Source organism: Epinephelus moara, chromosome 16 (assembly GCF_006386435.1).
Source record: "Epinephelus moara isolate mb chromosome 16, YSFRI_EMoa_1.0, whole genome shotgun sequence".
NCBI lineage: Eukaryota > Metazoa > Chordata > Actinopteri > Perciformes > Serranidae > Epinephelus > Epinephelus moara.
In genome coordinates this window covers 48,226,310-48,249,283 of record NC_065521.1, presented here as the reverse complement: position 1 = coordinate 48,249,283, position 22,974 = coordinate 48,226,310, and the positions used below count along the sequence as shown (strand labels likewise).

The 22,974-nt window shown below is 40.3% G+C and overlaps 1 protein-coding gene across 2 annotated transcripts in view; it reads left to right on the top strand.

Annotated features, from left to right (window-relative positions):
- Window positions 1–1,396: 1,396 nt before the first annotated feature.
- The window catches only part of jph2 (junctophilin 2), a 32,535-nt gene continuing 10,957 nt past the window's right edge, over window positions 1,397–22,974 (top strand). For both annotated transcript variants that reach the window (XM_050064766.1, XM_050064767.1), the window contains exons 1-2: window positions 1,397–2,209; window positions 7,002–7,818. In XM_050064766.1, the coding sequence (XP_049920723.1) occupies window positions 1,831–2,209; window positions 7,002–7,818 (1,196 nt within the window). In that variant the 5' untranslated portion in view covers window positions 1,397–1,830. The remainder of the gene's footprint in view (window positions 2,210–7,001; window positions 7,819–22,974) is intronic.

Here is a 22,974-nt window from a genome sequence, read left to right as displayed (position 1 = left end):
CATACAGCTACTCAAGTGATGTTAGCTTAACATTAGCTTATTTTGAATACACTACTTTTGTAACTGAGCAATTTCACATTTATGTGGTATTTTAACTTTGTAAAAGACCTGACTTCTTCTTCCACTGCTGGTCATTAGTTTTGCAAAAAGTTTTTTTCAAATTTATTTATTAATTTTTTGACAGCACCTTTTTTTATTGAACATAAGAAGAACATACAAAAGTATAAACATACAACATCTTGTATAGGATGTGCGTAAAATTAGTAACAAAATAAAATAGGCTAGAGGGAAATTTAAATTCATAAATATAGGAATGATGAAAATTAGTAAATTAAGAAGAAAAAACAGGCTTACCAAATCAGTCAAAAGGGAGCAAACAATATCGAGATCCAACACATGTTTTGTAAAAGTTTTAACATAGTTTATGTTTTTAGAGTAGGCTTAGAAATACTTTTACTTTTGATAGGTTTGATTTAGGCATATTTAGCTGGTAGTGCTTTTATTGAAGTATCAATTTGAGTAGGCCTACAGGACTTTTACTTGCAATCAAATATTTACATTAATTTATTGATATTTTTACTTGGGTAAAAGACCTGACAACATCTTCTACCTTAGCTGCTCATTAGTATTACAAAAAGTTCAACACAGTTTTCAAAGGGAATTTAAATATCTATAATGCAGGTACCATCATTTCCCAGCAGAGGGAGTGAAGATAATAAAGTACAGGACAATGCTGCTGTCCTACAATTAACACAATAGTTCCCCCTGTGCAGTGTTACATTTAAAAAGTGATTATTAGATGATATAGTAGCAGTAAACTCATAATCTGCAAGTAGGCTTCTGTAGTTATCTAGTAGGCCCAATCTACTACCATAATATCCTGATATATAATAGATAAATCAGCTTTCATGGTAAAATGAGTAGGCTATAAAGTAAACTATAGGCCACTGTAATGATAACGTCATAGAGCTACACTGTAAGAAACAGGGTTTATATATAGGTCCACTATTAAAGTTTGTATTACCCCTACCACAGACACACACTAATGTCCAATTGGAGTACTGTAGAAATGTTATTATACTATATTATACGATCTATGAGAGCATGCAGACCATATGGAAACATCAATGGGAAATTTCAGAAATACATATCTAATTTTAGATTCATCTTTCCTTATGTTTAATCGCCTATTAGAGAATAATGACAAACTGCAGGGGAAAACTTATAGAGTCCTGAATGGCATGTACTTCAGCCCCGAGGTGGCAAGACTCTGGCATGGCTCCTTGCAGGCAGCAGAGTAAGGATTGGGTTGTATTTTTGGAAGGGTGTGTGTGTGTGGATTGGTCGCCTTGTTAGGTCTGCTAAAATATTTCCAACAGCAGCGACTGTCAGGAGATAGCTGGGTGGCAGGGACAGGGGGAGAGGGGCTTTTCTCTGTGGCCACCTGGAAAAAGCCATGTAAGATCAGTGGCTTGTCAAGAAAGAAATACAGAAATAATTCGACTTAATGACATTTTCATCCAAATTTGTAACACCCAAATTTATTCTGGAGGAAGCTCAATCCAAGAAGAAGACGACACCGGAGTAAAAAGGACAAACTTAAGTTTTTTTGGAAAGTGTTGTGCGCACCGGAGCTTCATGGACACGCGTAGAAATCCCCAAACCAACTCCAAAAGAAGAACCCCCCACAAGTTGAGCACCAAGGATATCTCCAATCAGTTTTGATGTCAGGTGAAGGTGAGGTCAGACTGACGGAGCTTTTATCTTTAGCCAGGTAACAGACTTAAACTTTACTTTACAGATCGGTGCGTAATTGCGCAGCGGTGAGGCATGAGTGGAGGTCGCTTTGAGTTTGACGACGGCGGAGCTTATTGCGGAGGCTGGGAGGGAGGCAAAGCCCACGGCCATGGCATTTGCACCGGACCCAAAGGCCAGGGGGAGTTCTCCGGCTCCTGGAACTACGGCTTCGAGGTGGTGGGAGTCTACACCTGGCCCAGCGGAAACACCTACGAGGGGTACTGGTCGCAGGGGAAGCGTCACGGCCTGGGAGTAGAAACCAAAGGACACTGGATTTACAGAGGGGAATGGACTCATGGCTTCAAAGGGAGGTATGGCATCCGGATCAGTGTTGGCAGTGGAGCAAAGTACGAAGGAACATGGAATAATGGGCTTCAGGATGGATATGGAACAGAAACATATGCGGATGGAGGTGAGATTCACAAAGTCAGACTTTTGATACTTGAAAAAGCAGTACTCACATATCATATTGAAGTAAAAGTGGCAAATACTCGATTACTAATAAAGTAACAGAGTAATTCCCCCTTCAGATGTAGTGGAGTAGATGTATAGTGACATAGCATTGAGGTTAAGTACAAGTATAGTGCTTGAGTAAATACACTTTGTACTTAGTTACACTGGAGCTCTGCACTATATGTGATTACATCAGTGGTAGAAGTACTCAGGTCCCCAGGTAAAAATAGTAACAGGCTTACATAAAATGTAAAAATATTCTGTTACAACTTCTGGAAGTTTAATATAAATAAAATTATAAAAGTATGCTTTAAGTACAGAAAGCGCTGGTTAAGGTGGAGTTAATTTTAGTTTTAATCTAAAAAAAAAACAAAACAACATATTTTATTTGATGATCATGATTGAATTTGTGAATTGACCCCAGATGATCAATACCATTTTATCTATTTCATAATTATATTTTGTATCATTAATCTGAATCTGAAAAGGTATCAAATTAATGTAGCAGAGGAAAAAGTTCAATATTTACTTGTGAAATGTAGTGAAGCAGAAGTATAAAGTAAAGGACAAGTACCTCCAAACTGGAGTACTTGAGTAAATGTACTTAGTTACTCTTCACCACTGAAATGTGGAGATGTGAATGTGCATCTGCAGTAGTAAAGGAAGCATTCAGATGCTTTACTTAAGTAAAAGTTATAGCGCTGTACTGTGAAATACTCCATGACAAGTCAAAGTCCCGCATTCAAAATGTCACTTGAGTAAAACTGCTATTGGAAAAATGGAAAATATTTAAAATAAAAGTACTCATAACTCAGAAACAGGACACTTCTGAGTGTTGAGAGACATACTGTTATATTTGAAGCATTAGCCTAATGTGCAAGTAGCATTTTATTGCTGATCTAGTTAAAGCTAATTTTAACTTTTTTTTTATATACTGTTGGGTAGTTTAATCAATAGCAATGCATCTCTTTTTAAAACTAGCTTTTTAAATTATGGTTTTATGGTAAGTCTTAATCCATAAAGTCAGTCCAGCTGTCATTAGCAGCTGAGTAAAAGCATTAAACAGCATAAAATGGATATACAGAAGTAAAGAAGGACATCGAAATTGTTCTTGAGTTGGGTAATAAGTTACTCTCCACCACTGGATCACACAACAGTGACCATTCAGAGGTTGATAACTAAATCATGCAGTAGTACAACCAAAACCAATCAAGCCAAGCGTGGCCATATGATCCGCTGCACTGAGTTCATAACAGGCGACGTGGAGACAAATCAGCTCATGATGTCTGCCTGTAACCGGAAGAAAATATCACCCTGCTGCTGTCAGTCAAAAGTGTTTAAAGCTTGTTGGAAATCAAACGCCACAGGAATCTTTCCATTTTGCTAAACTACACCGGCGTCAACAGTGGTGGAAAAAAAAAATAAAAAAGGAATACTGACATGTAAAAATTATTTTAAAAAGACTCTGCTTTCAAAACCTTAACTAAGTAAAAGCACTGAAATTAGAAATACTGATTATGCAGAAAAATGTTCCCTCTCTTTAAACTGTGTGCCTAAATAGTCAGTGTTGTGTAGTCAAATAAAAAATGCATCCAGTCAGGTTTAGTTGTGTTTGTAAATGTTGACTCTGCAAAGTAACAAGTAACGATAGCACTCATGTAACTAGAAAGTAACTATGTCAGATAAACGCAGTGGAGTAAAAAGTTCAGTATTTCCGTCTGAAATGTAGTATAAAGTATAAATTTAAAGTATCATAAAATGGAAGTACTTAAGTAAAGTATAATAACCGTTAAATTGTTCTTTAAATAAAGTACTTGAGTAAATGAATGTACTTTACTTTCCACCACTGATGAATCATACAGAATTTGTCGTTAACAGGTCAGATCAGGTTGGATAAAATGAAAGTTTGTATCTCAAGTAAAAAAACAATCCTTTAGATTTTAAGTAACGTGTTAATCCTTAGATACTCTCTGGAAGCTTCTGCTGTGTACTTATCCCCCAGGTCATCCATTTGACCGTGTGGAGGAAACTAAATAAGTTAGACAAATAAAATCGACTGTAGTGATCTCTGCTGGTACAATAGCAGTGGGAACCCCTCCTCAACAGCTGACTCATCAGCTTTAAAGTCCAGTCTGGTGGAAGTTGCTGTGGGGGATGTGATAGCACCAGATGTCAGGATGTAATAATAGCCCACAAGCCCCATGCCCTCCTGGCCTCACGGGCTGAGGCCTAGCTGTCACTCTAATCCACACTCATGTCAATTATAGCATGAGACTGGAGCTCAAGATGACTTGTCAGTGAGAACATTAATGAACTTTCACACTAAAGATATCCATGACATTCTGGTAGAGATAAATGGACGGGTAGTTTTATATGGAGTGGACTATTTTCACTCCGAGCCATGTTTCAAAGTCTACAGCCGCGCTAGCCGCTCTGTAAGGCAGTTAGGCTAACATCAGCATGCTAATGTGCTCACAATGGCAATGTTCAGTAGGAATAATGTTTACCACCTTGACCATCTTAGTTTAGCATGTTAGCATGATAGCATTTGCTACATGTAACTGCCACTAAACACAAAGGGCAGCTGAGGCTAAGTACTGGCTAACATCTCTAGCGGTTTTCTAAGACACTTTTGATTATCAAAGTGATCAAAAACACTAGCCTATATATAAAAATAAATACTATTAACAACAGGAATGCACGATAATATCAGCAGTTATCGGACGATATTGGCTTTAGAATTAAATATCGGAATCGGCCAACATGCTGATAATATTGACACGTCATCGGAATTGGCCAATATCAGCTTTAAAAAAAAAAAAATCAGAATTATTTATTTTGCACAATGAATGAATATTACATACATTGAAAAGTATTGTATTTCATGTCTCCATCTCCTGGTGGGCCATTATGATGAGAGTATGCATGTATAGAGGGAATTGCCTTGTTGTTTACAAATACTTCCGGGTAGAAAACCAGCAGAGTTTAGCTATATATATATATATATATATATATATATATCACATTTTTCACGTCACTATATCACCGTTTAGACTAATCTGATGTTTGTAAAGTCTATAAACAGTGATTGAACAAACATTAATATTTCTGTGTGCACATTTTGTAATTAATAATATGGTTATCGTACATTAGCTGGGCTAACCGTTAGCTGTTAGCGGTGTCTGCAAAGCAGTTTTGTGTTGCTATGTGTGGTATTTATTCAGTTTTGGGAAATCACGATGTCTAGAAAGCATCAGTGGCTGCAGCTGACAGGGACAGCTAACAGCAGCAGCAAAGCTAACATCAGGACGTCATCTGTTAAAAGCCTCCCGTTGTCGGATACGACATGAAACTACTCGTTAGCTCAATCATGTTGTAACTAAGACATGCGCTGGAAAAAATATTTTTTTCACGGACCGTTTGTTCAGTCATTGTGTTTATAGACTTTACAAACATCAGATTAGTCCAAACGGTGATATAGTGACGTGAAAAATGTGATATATATATATATATATATATATATATATATATAGCTAAACTCTGCTGGTTTTCTACCCGGAAGTATTTGTAAACAACAAGGCAATTCCCTCTATAATATGATGTTAATTCCACTACAGAAGAGACTTGATGATCATTAAAATCATGTAGGGAAAAAGTGGATCGATACCAGTATTGGTTATCGGTCAAATGAGTTGTTACATATCAGCATATGGGATATCAGCAAAAAAATCCAATATCGTGCAACCCTAATTAACAATATGTAAGTTACAAAGCTGACTGTGAAAAGTGTCGACTGTTTACTTCCTGTTAATTGTACAGTAATGTTATTACCTTTACCTCCGACCTTAGTGATCACAATGCTTTTTCATCCTTCAGTTGGTTACTTCACTTTTCACAGTTTGCTTTGTACATATTGTTGAAAGTATTTACTGTACGTTTTTGTATAAAGTGTATTAACATTTTTATAGTCACCCCAGTGTCAAAGATAACTCACTCAGTGTTGCACCTACATTAGCCTGATTTTCAGAGCTTTGCCAACATAAGGTCACCATGATTCTCTTTTAAACTTGGTGCTTGAAGAGCTGATAGAAATTTTAATGTGACTGATGTACACCATCTTACGAAAGTGAGCAGTAAAGATCAGTAGAGCGGACCGCCATCATAAAGTTTATGGTGCTTTTCTTCATTTCAGTAGCTAGCTAGGCTAGCTAACCGGCTAACCCCGATATTAAAATGAAAATGATGATATGGCAAGTACTATTAACAAAATGTACAAAGCTAACTGTGAAAAGTAAAGTTACTTTAGAGTTGACAGGAAGTAAACAGGAGTTAAGTTCATAATAGGGATACATCACACTACACTGTGCAAGTAGAGAAAACAGTAGGATTTGCTATGAAGGAACCGTGTGTGTCTGTACAGAATTTTGTGCCAATCCATCCAGTAGATGTTGAGATATTTCACAAGAAAAAAGTGAAAACTTTGACCAGCTAGTTGCGCACAAGGACAAACCACGGGATCGCCAAATAATCAGGATTCTTCCTCTGGGTGCAGGGACTGTTTGTACCAAATATGGCAACAATAAAATAGCTGTTGAGATATTTCAGTCTGCACCAAGGTGGAGGTCAAACCAAGCAACAGACTGACACTGCCATCTTTAGAGTCATGCTGTTAGCATGTAAAATGTAGCCTCTTGTGTTTTGTATGTGGTGCAGTTAGAAAAGAATAACTCCCTGCTTTCTGATGTTTCCAGGTACTTTCCAGGGTCAGTTCACAGGTGGGATGCGGCACGGCTATGGGGTCCGTCAAAGCGTCCCTTATGGCATGGCAGCCGTTGTCCGCTCCCCTCTCCGTACCTCCCTGACCTCCCTTCGCAGCGAGCACAGCAACGGCACCGTCTTGCAGCAAGACATCCCCGTCATCACCACCACCAACGCCTCAGGTGAGGAGATACCCGTCGCAACCCCTACCCAGCTGGGACCTTCCCGTGGAGGCTTTGCCCTCACGCTCCAGGTGGACCCAGAGGCTGTGAAACCCAAGAAAAAGGGCCTGTTCCGCAGGAGCTCCCTGCTGGGTAAGCTGAAGAAGTCCGACTCAAGTACCTCGCTGTCCAGCCAGAAGAGCAAGATCAGCTTCCTGAGGACAGAATCGGCTCTCAGCTCCAACGCCAGTGACACCAACTCCACCATCAGCATCGGGGACGAGAGCCTGACCGGAGCCGAGGATTTCCCCCCAGTGGAGGCCGACATTGACGCCACCACCACAGAGGTCTACATGGGCGAGTGGAAGAACGACAAGCGCTCAGGATATGGAATAAGCGAAAGGTCCAGCGGGCTGAAGTACGAGGGCGAGTGGCTAAACAACCAGAGACACGGCTACGGCTGCACCACTTTCGCCGAGGGAGGGAAGGAGGAGGGCAAGTACATGAACAACATGCTAGTGAAGGCCATGAAGAAGAGGGTGATCCAGCTGAAGGGAACCAAGATCAAGCAGAAGGTGGAGCGGGCGGTGGAGGGCGCTCAAAGGGCTGCAGCCATCGGCAAGCAGAAGGCAGAGATCGCTGCTTCCAGGTGAGAATGGATGATGGAAAGATGATTCTCCTTAACTCTTTTTTTAACTTGTTTATCAGGAAAATATTTATAAAGACAAACAGTCTCTTCTGAGTTTTCTTAAGTCCTATTTTGTGCCACTCGTGTATTAGTCACAGTGATACACACCCCCTGAAGGGAACTTCTTTTGTGTTCCCTCGCCATAATTTTTGCATTCCCCTGATTCATCTGAACAGTTAATGTGTTGGTCCAGTCCTGTTAAAAAACACTGCGGGAATACTATGCAGATACTACAGAAAAGAGTGATGATGTGACACTTTACATGACGCATTTACTGCTCAGTACTCCTTTCAAAAGGCCGACTGTGTACAGCCAGTGGCAGTGAGCACAGCTGCAGCTGCTCTGTCTGGCTGTGGTTATTACTCAGACTACTTGTGGTTGAGTAACAGCGACAGCATCATCCCATGGCTGTAGTCATCATCACAGCCACAGTCCATCTCAGTCAGCCTCGTACATATAGTATATACTATACACTATAGTATGGTATACTATGGATCAAAGGGAACACAAAATGAATTGCAAAGGAATGCAGAAGTATCTCATAAAAACCCTCTCTGACCTTTCAGGGGATCTGCACAGCACTAATCACCTGGGTTTTTTGTAAAAAAAAAAAAAAAAACTGATTATCTGGTGATCTTTGAAAAAACCCAAAGCTCATTTAACAACACCTACAGCTGTTCTGAGACATTTCTGTAATACTCAAAGACTACAACCATCTGGTTGAAATAAATACACTGTCTACTGCGCGCCAAAAAAGATTTTAAACCTTTTTCTGAAGTTGTGCTCTGTTTTCCTAATCCAAACAAAGATGGTGGCCCAAAATGACACCGTATGTTCATGCTCGATTTGTACAACATGAAACAAGATTTAAAAGTTTTAATATCCATCAGCAATTATCCGTATTCAACCCCGACACCACAATAAGAGTTGGCATCGTATGTTTCAGCAAACCACAGATATGTTATATTTGTACTTTATTATATAGCAGATAGGTCGAAACTATGTGTCTTTACTTTTCAACGACGCTGTGGTTAACGTGTTTTTACGTTATGGTTAGGACAAGGTCATGTTTTGGCTTAACCTCATATGGGGACATAACATTTTGAGTTTACTGGACCTTATGCTTCATTCTGCTTAACGTAGACCTGTTGTCCTGGTCCTTTTTTGTCCCATCTCGTGGTAGTAAGACCACAACACAGTAATCCATGTAAAAACAAGATGGCAGCCATCTCTGCCAATTCAGTCTGCAGCCGATCCTGACACAAAATTGGACGAGGTCCAAAACCTGATCACATTTTATGGCTGGATCTTGTTAATTTACGTGGGAATTAATGACGTTTGTAGTTTGATATGGCAACAAATTTGTCCAATTTTAGTAACAAGATAAGACGCTGTTAAGGAAGTACTCGTTTGAAGACATTAACTGTGTTCGAAATCGCTCCCTATCACGGATATAGTGCACTATATAGTGTGTTCGCCATTTTGTAGTGTTGTTCGAATTCTCCGCAGTTAATTTCATTCACTATATAGTGGACTATAAAATACCCACAATGCACAGCAAATGTGAGTGAACAAACAAACAAAAGAAGAAAAACAACTGCAAAAAAGAAAAGAAACGAACAGGATGCTAGCCGGTAACGTTAGCTCACGAGCTAACAATAGCCACTTAGCTCGCACAAGCCAGGTAGCTTGTAGCTCGTGCACTATCGTGGGCTATTACAGCTCACAATGCAGACACACAGCCGTAGCTGACAAAACCAAACGTCCACACCATTGACATTTCAACAATTTATTGACAAAAAGTACAACCACCATACAGTTCGATCATCCTCAAAGCGCCCGGTTTATTTACATGATGCTCGGCGCGTCCACTTGCGTCACAGGAGTATGCGGCGCAGCTACTGAGGCAACGACGTTCAGAAAATTTCAGTTAGTGTCCGAAATCTCGTTCAGTCGTTCCCCATGTAGTGCACTATATTAAACACGAAATAGGGAATAGTGAGTGAGTGAGTGAGTGAGTGAGTGAGTGAGTGAGTGAGTAAGTGGACGGTTTCGAACACAGCTATTGGGACTTTATTATCATCTCGTTTGAGGATACTGGGACCTTATTATTGTTGACAAAGTTAAGGTTTTTTTTTATACTTATCAGGTCCTACTGATCCCAAATCAGAAGAAGGGGATCAGGAGAAATTAAAAATGCATACCAAACAGAAGTTCGGGTCTCAGGAGGTTAAAGTATCTGCTGTTAGTGGCACAATTCTTGCTGGAAACACAGCGATGTTTAGGTAAAAAACAACCGCTTTTCATGGCACTATCTCTGGTGGAAACACCTCGACTGGTCACTAAAAAAAACACCAGAGTTTGGTGAAAAAAAAGCCGCTGAAAACATGGCAGAGATTCTATAAATCTTTTTCCTCTGGTGCCTGGACTTCTGTATTGATGTTACTGTTACACTGTACTATTTGGTATTTTCATAAAATAACGTGTTTATATTTTTGTGTCGTACATAAGCAAGGGTATATGTCATTTAGTTCTACTAGGATCTGTATAGTCGCAACTTGTGAATATTTTTTCATCCAAATATTAAGACGAGTCTTTAAGGTTGTGGAAATACCCCCGGAACAAAGAAATGACAGACTGTTTTTTCCAGAGCAGCTGATGCTTAGTGTTGAGAGGCACAGACTGGGGCTATCTTTACTCAGAGGGCAGTGTATGAAGGTAAATGAGAGTCACACAGAGACAACAAATAAAAAGACACACTTCATTAATTCAGAGTCACTGACTCCCTCTACTGCCTCTGGGCTGGTCACAATAAATCCCGTAATAGAAAACACCAAATAGTCATTATGTTTATTCAATACTGTATTATAGATAAGAAATAATGAGCACAGTGGCTCAAGTGGCTGTTTATAGTCACACAGGATTTCATATCACGCTCTGAATAACCAAATGTTCAAGCCCATCATGGTTTTCCATTATGCATATAATACAAGTTTGAAGGACTTGAATGTTGCTAACTCATGACTCAGACTTTTTGTTCTCAGTTTAGTGTTTGCAATGATTGCATCATTTGAAAAGACTTTTCTCCCTCTGTGTCTCTGTTGCTAAATCTGTGTGAAGTGGCAGAACACACTTCTACATTTCAACAGCTAGTCGCAGCCGTAACTGTGAAAATAGCCGAACAGAACAAAGAAATGGCAATATTTACTTCATTTTATATTTTTTCTTTGTATACATTAAAAAAGAAGGTGATTATCTTGATGATTATTAGTCACTGTAATCAGAGATTCAAAAGAGCAAATATCCACGATTTATTTTAATCGTTCCGGAGGATTCACTTGCTTCCATTTTGGATAAACCGTGGCATTTCACGTTCATGTTTTAGCTCACCTTCCTGAGTGGCTTGTGACAATACTGACCCCAGAAATTGATTTGAGCAATAGAGGATGAGCATTTATGGTATCACAGGTCAGATTCATTTGTTAATTCTGCTTTTGCTCAATGAAACAGACTTATTTTTTGCAGAAAACCATCATGCAGGTGTGAAAGTGAGGACCCAAACACGTAATCTATTGCCAGAGTGAAAGAATACATCTATATATAGACTTACACAGAGGCAGGTAGTTACAAGTACATGTACAGGGTCAGGGGTCAGGGGTCAGGTTCCAATGGCTCAAAAGCAAAGGCCCAAAGCAACACGGTAGCTTTTCCAATCTGGAAGAGAATTCAAGGAAATGGGCTGCTTACATGCTGCAGATTAATGGAGGAAAATAAGGATCAGGTGAGCAGGTAGATGAGGAAGGTCAGGTGATGAGAATGGTGGGAGAGGGGTCACTGCAGGGCAGATGAGGGAAAGTGGAAACAGGTGAGCAGGCTGATTAGTTAGATAAGTGAGGTGGCCAGACAATGGCAATGGAAAGGCCTGGGGAAGTGGGGATGTGGCTGGAAGGACAGAGAGTCAGAACGTCACATAAACTCTTGCTTTTTCTCGTCTTAAAGAAGCAAACACGTTTATCATTATCATTAAGTTTTTAATCTTGGCTCATGCAAACTCTGAATGACCAATAGCTGCGCTCTCTGCAGCAACAAACAGGAAGCAGCAAACCTGATAGACAGTAAACAGAGAGGGGACTCTGGGGAGGCACAAGAATGTGAACAAGTCATGTGAAGTCAGGAAGAGTCCGTGTTTAATTCAGCGGGTATCTGATCCACCGAATCATAACTTTGAAACACTTTGCCTTTCATTCCCACGGTGCCCTTCCACTAAAATAGTCGAGGTGACAAAATCCAAAATGCAGTTTATCTCTATGGATTCTGTTGATGCAGAATAGACAGGGACACCGTTGACATATGATGCCTTTAATCTTTTGTTTCTAAATTAATGCATTTTTGCAGACACGTAAGAAATTGTTGGAATGTTGTGTTTCCTAAAGGGAGTTTGGTGTAATATTTTCCACCGGGAGCAGGTTGGAAAGTCATCTCAAAGGGAATCTAGTTGTAGTCATGCAAATAGTGAATGCAGTCGTTGCAAAATCTTGTTGTCTGTGACTGAAAACTCACATTGTCTTTTCAAAGTCTTCTAGGGTATGCACTGTGAGTGATTGATAACATGACCTCTGACAAAGAAAGTGAAAGAAAGTGAGTCTTTAAACCTCTTTCTAATCACAGTGACGTCCATTTAATAAACCTGCGGAGAAACATGTATTTCTTATGCAGCATATTGTTCATACGTGCACACGTCTAACCTCAGTTTGTCTGTGACCGTACAAGGCGGTGGTGTTTTTGTCCACAGTCGTCTCCAGCACCTGAAGTGAGCTCGGTGTTTACAGCAGTGAGACTCACACTGATGGACTGCAGAGCCCTGTCCCAGCAGCAGATTGAAATCTAAATATTGTACTTCCAAGGATAAGCAGTATAGAAGAGTTATGGGAGGCTGTTCTTTGAATCAGTGCTTTAAGCTCACCTACAGCACATTTACAGGCGCCTGGACAGAGCCGAGAGTGGAAGCTCAGTATTTATGTAGGACTGCTTACAGGAACACCCTGGTGGCCTCAACAAACAAAACACGACCTCATAGAAGTTATATCTTAAACGTGTAAAACTCCAAACTACTGGAAGACCAGTGGTGGGATGTAACTAGGTACATTTACTTAGATGTGTAGGAGCATTTAAGGTATATTTACTTCACTTTTAATTCTATTTTATGCTATTTTGTGCTTAAACTCCACTGCATTTTCATTTCAAATATTGATTTTTTTAATCTCCTAAATTTTTCTCACAGCTTGTTACTTTTCAGATTATAATTTTACACACAAAATTTTGGCTACTTTTATAAATACAGTGCATGTTCTAAATTAAACCAGTTGTTCACAACCATTTCCCCCCTCACATGGTTTCATTACAGTAACTGTTAAATTATCCAATATTTCACATAAACACAAGAAAAATCCAAATTTCTGCATCTGAACCTTGTTTTTTCTTCCTTCCTCTACCACTGTTCATTTGACGACCCCTCAGATTTATCTCATGACCCTTTGGAAGACCTTGACCCCTAGGTTGGGAACAGTTGGGCTTAACTTCCTGAGTGTGTATGAAGTATTTAGAGCTAGCTCCACCTTCGAGCACCTACTATAATAGTGAGTACAGTCTAATCAGTCACATGCAGAAAGAGTACTATTACTTTTGATCATTTAAGTACATTTTGCCGATAATACTTCTGTACTTTTGAGTAGGATTTTGAATGCAGGATTTTTAATTTGTAAAAGTTGTAATTGAGTATTTTAACAGTGTTGTATTTTAGGGGTGCACCAATTGGGAAATTCTGGGATGATACTGATGTTTAAAATAACAATTTGGCCGATAGCAGATACCAATACTGATGTTTTTGTTGTTAATTTTGCTTTTGTTGTTATTTATTCCCCTTTTGTGCTAGGGAAAAAAAACCAAATCTTTATTAGAAAAAATAACTAAACTTTTTCAAGTATTTCAGCCCTTCATTACACTACCTTCGAATGAGCACAAATGCAGTCATACACATTGATGAAACAACCTTTAATATGGCCTTCTTTCATATAAAAAACATTAAAAAAAAAAATAACTGGTTTAAAAGCCTTTTTACTATCTATGATAAATCACAATTCACTCTCTTAAATCTATTTTATGTTGCTGTGAAAACATCAACAAATTTCTCCTTCAAACAGCTGGATTTATCCAAGTTTCTCACGAAAAACTACATTTTACAAGATTACATTTGAACACATCATGAGAACTTAATAATTTATCTTCGCCCAATAATAATCTGTACAGAATAGAGCTTGAACGCATCATGACTTAGCTCAGTACAACCTCCGCCACCAGTTAATTTCAGCCAACAGCTGCTAACAGTTAACGTTGTCTTGTTGTTCATAATGTAGCTTTATCAGGGAAACAATAGGGTGCATCCCCTGATGAGGCGACATTGAGTTTACTGCGTCCTTTCATCCTGAATAGATCTGTGCTTATCCCAAACACATGTTGAGCCTTCCTTTTTAGCCTGCAAAAAAATAAAACACAACAGTAAAACATCATCCACTGCCATCGGTGAATGTCATATTATTTGCCGACAGGCCGATGGCATTCAATAAGGTGAATATCAGCTGATATCGATGTGTGACCGATAAATCAGTGCATATCTATTTCGTGTTAAAGCTGTCTCGTGTAATACTGTGCAGACTTAGTGACAGTTTCAGCAAATATAACAAAGAGTTATTTTTTTAATAAAAGTGACCAACTGTAGCTTCAGTCTGATCTGAATACTTTTGCTACCACACTAACTAAACAACAGCCCCTCTTGAGTGTTCCTGCGCGATGAATTGAAATCTGTTTATTATACAAGCAGTGGAGACATGACACATCTGTTCCTGGCAGTGGTTTCCTCGCTCCATGATCCTTTGGCAGTGAAGTCGTCGGTTAAAAATACATGTACAACCTGTGCACTGCATGGGATGCCAGACCTGGCCTCTTCAAGCCCAGTTCGCTGAGGGTTCACTGGCATTCAGACACTCTGTGGACATTGTTCTGTTGCGTGGGCTGGCTGAAGGAGGACCTGTATGGCAGGACAGGGTGTAAATGACGCACACACACACACACACACAGAGGGGCCCTGTGGTCACAGAGGAGCCCTGACTAAATATGGGCAGGCGCACTCTTGCTGTATCACAATCACAGGGGAATGCAACAGCTGATTATCCCCCCTCTCCCCGCCTCCAGACCCCATCTTTCCTGCCTAGTCACAGACACCCAGACTGTTCTTTATGTTTGTCTGCATGTCACGCTACTACTTCACACACTCCTGTCCTGGGTTAGCAAAACAAATGGTACACCGCTCTGCTTGAAAACAGCAACCTGATTTACTTTCTATCTCCCACTGTACGCTTCAGCGCCACTGCTCTGCCGGCAGCAGTCAGAGATCACAGATCTCGGTCTATCTTGCGTCAGCAGTGGTGTCAGATGGTTGCACGGATATAAATATGACACAGCTCATAAGCAAGTGCTTGGGTATAAAGGGTTAGCGTGTATATGTACCACACCTAGCTTTAGTTGTGCGGCTTGGGTTTCATACTGTACTGCTGATACGAGCATTTTGTGCACAACATTTGTAGATAAAGTTCTGTTCTGACCTCGGCTAAGGACTACTGATGAAACCTCTGTGGCTATTGCAGCGATAAAGAGTATCTAAGTACATGTACTCAAGTAAAGTACAATTTTGAGGTACTTGTACTTCACTTGAGTATTTCCATTTTTTGCGACTTTTTACTCCTGCTCCACATTTTGACGTACAGTTATGGATATGCTAATTTTACTTCGGTAATGAATCTGAGTACCTCTTCCACCACTGAGCTATTCCTCTTGTGACCTCATAGCAATGCTGCAATAATGAGGTTGCAATTAGCTCTTAACTTACGTGTATTTTCACAAAGTGATTTGATTATAGTCTGAAACATTTAGTCGTCTTTTTATAGACACTAAATCGCTCTTCACTCACTCACGCTCCCTCTGTCTCTCTCTCACACACACACACACAGATGGATAGGACCCTCCACAAAGATAAAGTGGCACATGCCAGAATGACAGAACATCTCTTGCCATCAGCAGCCTTCGGGGCAACTGCAGCGTGACGAAAAACAAATGGAAAACAGAGGGAGCTATTTGGAGAAACACTTTTAGGTTTTGCGTCCGCTCTAAATTAAGATATAAGGTGTACGATTGTTCGCAGGTTTGGGTTGTTAAAGGCGGTTTCGTCCCCCCAGCTGGCGTCTCATCACTCCTCAGAGTACAACAAGCGTCTCCTTAAGGCAGCCCTAAAAGCATAGAGGGTATTTAGGTCACAGTGTCAAATGTCATGTTTGGTTGCAGAGAAACACTGAAGGGGCCAACACACACTGCAGCAGTTAGACAACTTAAAGGAGCTGTATGTGACATTCAGAGCATCATTAAAGCAGCAAACAACATAGAATAAATGTGCACATATAGTGAAGTAATGGCGTCCTGAGCAGAGAATGAAGCCATGCTCCCTGTGAGTGTGCTGTAATCCGAGCTTCTCTTTTCTTTGTTGTAGATGGTCTGGCCACGTGTGTGTGCCCCTCCGTGGAAACAAAGCTTTTATTTACTTTCATTTCACAGATAAAAACAAACAAATAATTGTGAAGACAATAAAGCCTCCACAAAAATAGCATTTTAAGTCGTGTGTGTGATTTTTCCTGGCTTCTTATGAGCAAAGGGAAATCTCTGCTAGTCGCTAGGCTAATTTATTCAATGTAAAATGTTGTGCTAATAATGTTAGCATGTTATATTTGTTCAGAAAACATGTTTTGTCAAGACAGTTGCTTTGTCAGTGAACCTTGTGAGTTGAAATGGAGCCGGATTTTGTAGCTTTATATTTGTTAAATGTTGCTGTTGTTCCGGGGGGCAGAGTGGTGTGGTGGTTAGCACTGTCGCCTCAGCAAGAGGGTTCCTGGTTTGATCCCAGGAGGGAGCCCTTCTGGTGGAGTTTGCATGTTCTCCCTGTGTCAGCGTGGGTTTACTCCAGGTGCTCCAGCTTCCTCCCACAGTCCAAAGACATGTAGGTTAATTGGTGACTCTAAATTGTCTGCAGGTGTGAATGGTTGTCTGTCTCTATGTGTCAGCCCTGTGATAGTCTGGTGACCTGTCCAGGGTGTACCCCACCTCTCACCCAGTGTCAGCTGGGATAGGCTCCAGCACCCTGTGACCCTCAAGAGGATAAGCGATTATGAAAATGGATGGCTAGATGGTTGCTGTTGTTCCTGGCCTCATATGAGTAATCCACACTAGCCACTAGGCTAACTTATACAGTGTGAAATACTATAGGCTTGTGCTGATAACATTAGCATGTTGTAATCGTTCAATAAATAAAGCAGTTTTTGTAAAGCTGGTCCAGCAGTTCATCCAGTGGCTGAGTGAAGTACCAGAGCATGTGGATGAAAATGACCTCTATTATATTACAGTTTGAATCAACAGCTGAGCGCTGGCTTTACTGTGTTCAGGTGGGAATTATCAGTCAAAACAATCCCCACTTTGGCTTTGCCATTGACCATGCTATTAGCAGCTATGTTCGCCAATTTTAGCAGATACTATAACCCCAGTGGAGGATATAATACTACACTGCTGGCCCTCTACAAAACACAGCTCAGCACGTGGCTGCTCTTTAGTTCCTGGTGGCACTGGTTGTTTTCAGTCAGTGATGCAGCATTAACACATTTGGATAACTCGACTGGTAACTGCAGGGTTAAATCGGTTTCCCTTTGCAGTGCAATGCAGGAGTGAGCTCTTACTCAAGGACATGTGATGGTTAGCACCACTCAAGTCTGAGGTTTCTGCACATTTATGGTGCTGAGAGTTGTGCCAGAGAGACCGATACCGACACACTTTGTGGGTTGTGAAACGTGGTGTTGCAGCTTCCATTTAAAAATTACAGAGGCCACTGTGCTCTGGGGAACTTTAATGCAGCAGAAAGGTTTTTGTAGCTTTCCCTAGGTCTGTGTCTCGACACAGTCCTGGCTCTGAGCTCTGCAGGCAGCTCCTTCCACCTCACTGTTTCTGCTCTGATGTGCACTGTGAGCTGTAAGACATTTCATACACAGGTGTGTGTGCCTTTATAAATCATTTCCAATCAGTTGAATCAGCCACAGGTGGACTCCAATCTAGGTGTAGGAACATCTCAAAGGTGATCAGGAGAAATGAGAGGCACCTGAACTCAATTTCAAGGCTCTAAATACTTACGTCAGTGTGATACTGCTACTTGATTGTGCTTTGTCATGTTGGGATATTTAGTGTAGGTTGATTTTAGCGTAAGGCTGCAACAAAATAAAAATAAAGAATAGAGGAGTGAAGGAGTCTAAATACTTTCTGATCACACTTTATACTCTGTGTACTGTATTGAATACCAGTGGTGGAAGAAGTACTGTATTAAAATCTCACTTTAGTAAAAGCATGCAGGTATTATCTTTGAAATATATTCATTCATTAATTTTCTGTAACCATTTATTCTGTTGGAGGGGTCACAGGGGGCTGGAGCCTATCTCAGCTGACATTAGGTGGGAGGCAGGGTTCACCCTGGACAGGTCACCAGACTATCACAGGGCTGACACATAGAGACAGACAACCATTCACACTCACATTCACACCTACGGACAATTTAGAGTCACCAATTAACCTGCATGTCTTTGGACTGTGGGAGGAAGCTGGAGAAGCCCCATGCTGAACATGTGGGCTCCGCACAGGGGGCACTCTTTCTGGACCGCAAGTGACTTGGACGTGTCAAGTTAGTAAAAAAACACACTTAATTTTGAAGTACAGTGAATTTATGGCACTGAGCTTTTATTTTTAAGTACAGTCTCCTGCTGTAGAGTGGGTGACTAACAGACAGCTACTTAACCGAGACAGCAAACTAGCTCAATGAAATGGACAAACACTTGTATAATGCTGAATATATTAAACTCTGGGGACCTTAAACTAATGACTAAGGAGAAATCTGGACCTTTTTTTTGTTAATGTTGTAGTAAATCAAGGTGGGGCTCATTTAAGTTCTGTGTATATTATTGGGCAGTTTAATCTACAACATAATGTGTGCATGTACAAAGGCTACGTCTTTACTGCAGCGGCCGTGGACTCAGTTCTAGCCCATGGCCCCCTTCCAGATGTTTAATATTTCTTAAAAACTACAGTGATCAGCTGTCTTGGGAAATTACTAAGATTTTTTATTTTTTTTAAATACAACTTTAGTTTAGGACCTGATTTTCAATGAACCACAGACAGGAAGTTTTGAGAGACGCACAAACACATTGTTTATTTTGATCTTTTCAATTGCATGATTGTCCATAGATAACCCATGATTCATTCTTTATCTGTTCTAAATGTACCTTAAAGGGATATTTTTCAAGTGTTTAATACTCTTATCAACATGGGAGTGGAGAAAAATGCCTTAATACAATGTAGTGTCCAATTTTACATTTGTAAAGGTTAACTAAACGTCCAATTTTTTTTTTAAGCAGTTCGACGTACTTCAGTGGTAACCCAATTCACATTGACAGTAAATGCAAATAACTTTGGTCTTGCTGAGAGAGAATGGAAAAGAATGTGGCAGGGCTTTGAAAATGAACTTGCCATTCAAAAGACGCCTGTCTTTATCCATTTCTGCTCACGGAGGTTTGTTTCTGCTGGCCGTCCATAACGTTACTGCTGCATCGCTTCCTGATTTCCCAAACAGGTGGGCCGAGGGTCATAGTTATAGAAGGTACCTGCATTTATCAAAAAAAAAAAAAAATAGTGGCATTAAAAGGAATTTATGTTAACTCATTATTAATGCATTAACTTTGACGACCCTAAAAAAATACACAACTCCAGCTTCATCCTGTAAGAGCCAAGTTTTAGTGATATATTTTCACAAATACACATTCAGAACTACACATGATACCCTCTCCATAAGTGGTGGACGGTTGGCAAAATTAAATGGTGTATTCCTAAAGTGTGTTTCTTTAATGCGTGTGCTTGTGTTGGGAAGCTTGTTGCTAAAAAGCAGCTGTTGTCATTATAAATCTACCTTCGATGATACATCTGAGTATAATTATAAATGTGTGAGATGTGAGGGTGTCGAGGTTCCTGAAAGAGGACGGAGGTGCTGACTGTGTGTGGACAGGTGGAGCTCATCTATTTCAAACAGGGAGCCTCAGGAGTCTCTAATTGTTCCAGTGGGAAGCACCTTCCCCACTGAGTCTTCGAGTGGACCAGGCAGCTATTTTCAGCTCAGTGTAGAGTTACAGTATGTCAAGTATCCACGGAGTAATCACAATCAGTAATTCTCCCACTTAATGTGCAGCAGCAGCAGCCTTGAACTCTCTGCATGTAGATGTCGGGTTTTTAGCCACACGTGCAGTCTGTTGGCCCGTCAGTCTGCTTCTTTGATCCAGACTGAAATATCCCAACACTTACGGTGGCCATGAAATTTAGTACAGACATTCACGGCCTCCAGTAGATGACGCCTGACTATGGTGAACCACTGTCTTTTCTTACAGCGCCACCAGCAGGTCAAACGTCTCTAACAATGCAGTTGAATATTTCTTCTTTCATGAGATGGAGTGGCACGATGTTATGGCACAAAGTCAAATTTGCTGCACAGATTCATGCCCCCCTCAGGATGAACTGTAATTATATTGGTGATCCCTGAACTTTTCATTTAGCGCCACCATCTGGTCACAGATCCAATTTGTTCAAAACAAAACCAGCAAAACTGACATTCCCGTACGCACAAAGCTGCACACGCAGTTCAGTGCTAATTAGTGTTATCATTAGTTTTATTATGCTTAACATGAGCGTGTTAGCATTGCCATTGTGATCATGTTAGCATGTTAGCATGTAGCTCCACTGCACCTAAGTACAGCCTCACAGAACAGGTAGAGACTTGTCAATTTGGGGCGTCGGTAGCTTAGTGGATAGTGCGCCCCATGTACAGAGGCGATGCCTCGCTGCAGCGGTCGCAGGTTCGACTCCGGCTTGCAACCCTTTGCTGCATATCAACCCCCACTCTCTCTCTCTCTCTCACCCCATTTCAATCTGTCCTGTCCATTAAAGGCAAAAAGCCCAAAAAAATAATCTTAAAAAAAAAGAAAAAAAAAAGAGAGACTTGTCAATTTATGAGAAGACAGAAACATAATAATTATGAATCCGCTTTTACGTGTGGAACCTCCCGTCTACAACAGGCTTGAGACGTGCCCATGTGGAGGACTCGGCTCAGATTCCGGAGTTGCTCACTTATCCCTCAAGCCTCCTTAAGGAAACTGATGCCGTTTGATTTGGTGGTGGGAACCTTTAGCGACTGCATGCTTTTGCCCCAGAAGGCCCCAGAAACATAATAATAATAATAATAATAATAAGTAAGGCTCTCAAGCAGTTACAAAAATTATTTACTTAATTACATGCAGGTTAATTCATCTAAATTAATCACATACATCAAATTTTGCTGTGAAAGTATCAAATGAATTTTGGCAGATGTGTCGTAGTTAAGCTGCTGGATTTTGGACACAATTGTCCACATGTCCTCTACCACAGAACGTCTCAACGCCAGGTCGAGTTTGACTTGACGAGGCTGATTGCTAGCGTTAGCATCAGAGGCTGTGCTAGCTCAGACCTCTAGGTTTGCTGCTAAATGCTTTGCGTTGAGGTGATATTTCAGGCTTTAAGACTCTGATGGTACGAACAGTCCTTGCTGCAGAAGTCGCAGAGAATGGTGCTTCTATCAACAGTAGCATCTGAGTGTTTTACAATGTAAATATTCCATTCACAGGGCCGAGCAGCAGCATCTTGTCTGCCTCCATCATGTGACGAAGCTACTGTGGCCTTCAGTGAGGTCAAAGGGCACCACAGAATGCCATTAATCAGCGTTCATTTTTTACAATGCGTGATTAATTAATTGAAATTATTATTTTGACATCCCTGATAATAAGAAGTTAAAATTGGTAACATTAGTATTATAAATGTGTGCCGCTGTCTCATTTTTGTTGTATTTTATTTGTACTTTTTTATGGTTATTTTATTTATGTACCGTACCGAATACCAGCGGTGGAAGACGTAATCAGATCTTTCACTTGAAATTAGAAATATACTCCTTCTGTCAAAATTTTACATAAAACTACAGAAGTGTAATCTCCAAAACATACTTGGAAGTATGTTTTCAGACATTAAAAAAAAAAGCATCACGTGTAACTGTAGCTATCAAATAAATGTAGTGGATTCAAAAGTACAATATTTGTATTAGTTATGTGCTGAGATTTGTTCTTCCATCGTATTACAGTGTAAAAGTTCAGAATTGCATTAGTGTTGCATTATGGGTAAATCCTCTTTATGCTAAATCATTGCTAATTGTTAATTCTCTCTGTCTCTCTGTCACATGGAAATATGTGTGATGATGGAGCCTTCAGTAACTTATTGTTCTGGTGGGATGACGATAAAAGCATCATTTATTTCTGTCCTCGCCCAACAGCAGAAAAGGACACCTCCTCTCTATAGCTAATAATACTAATGAGCCATATGACCTGCAGCCGCCCACCCCTGATTGAAGCCTATAAACAATCCCCTGTACCGTGGTATTTTTGGTTAAAGTATTTTAAGTCATCAAGTTTAAGGGTTCATATTGAAGTCATGTACTTTGATCAGGAGGGTCAAGATCAAAGTGTATTTAAATATACAGATATATCATGACCAACAATATACTGTAGAACACATAATATAAAAGTAAAACTCGAAGTTTAGTAATGTATATAATGAGGGATGCTTTTTTCCCCACCTAATGTTGTCTCTTCTGTAGCAATCTGGAAATCCATCGGTAAAAAAAAAAAAACTTCCTTTACCTCTGGAGGCACAGCCCGGAGTTTTTCGACTAACGGAAGTGCAGGGGCCTCGGCGATCGCTCACGCCCTTCACTTCTGGCGGTGCCCCCAGGGAATCGCCGTGTTGTTTACAAATACTTCGGGTAGAAAACCAGCAGAGTTTAGCAATATATCACATTTTTCACATCACTATATCACCGTGTAGACTAATCTGATGTTTGTTAAGTCTATAAACACA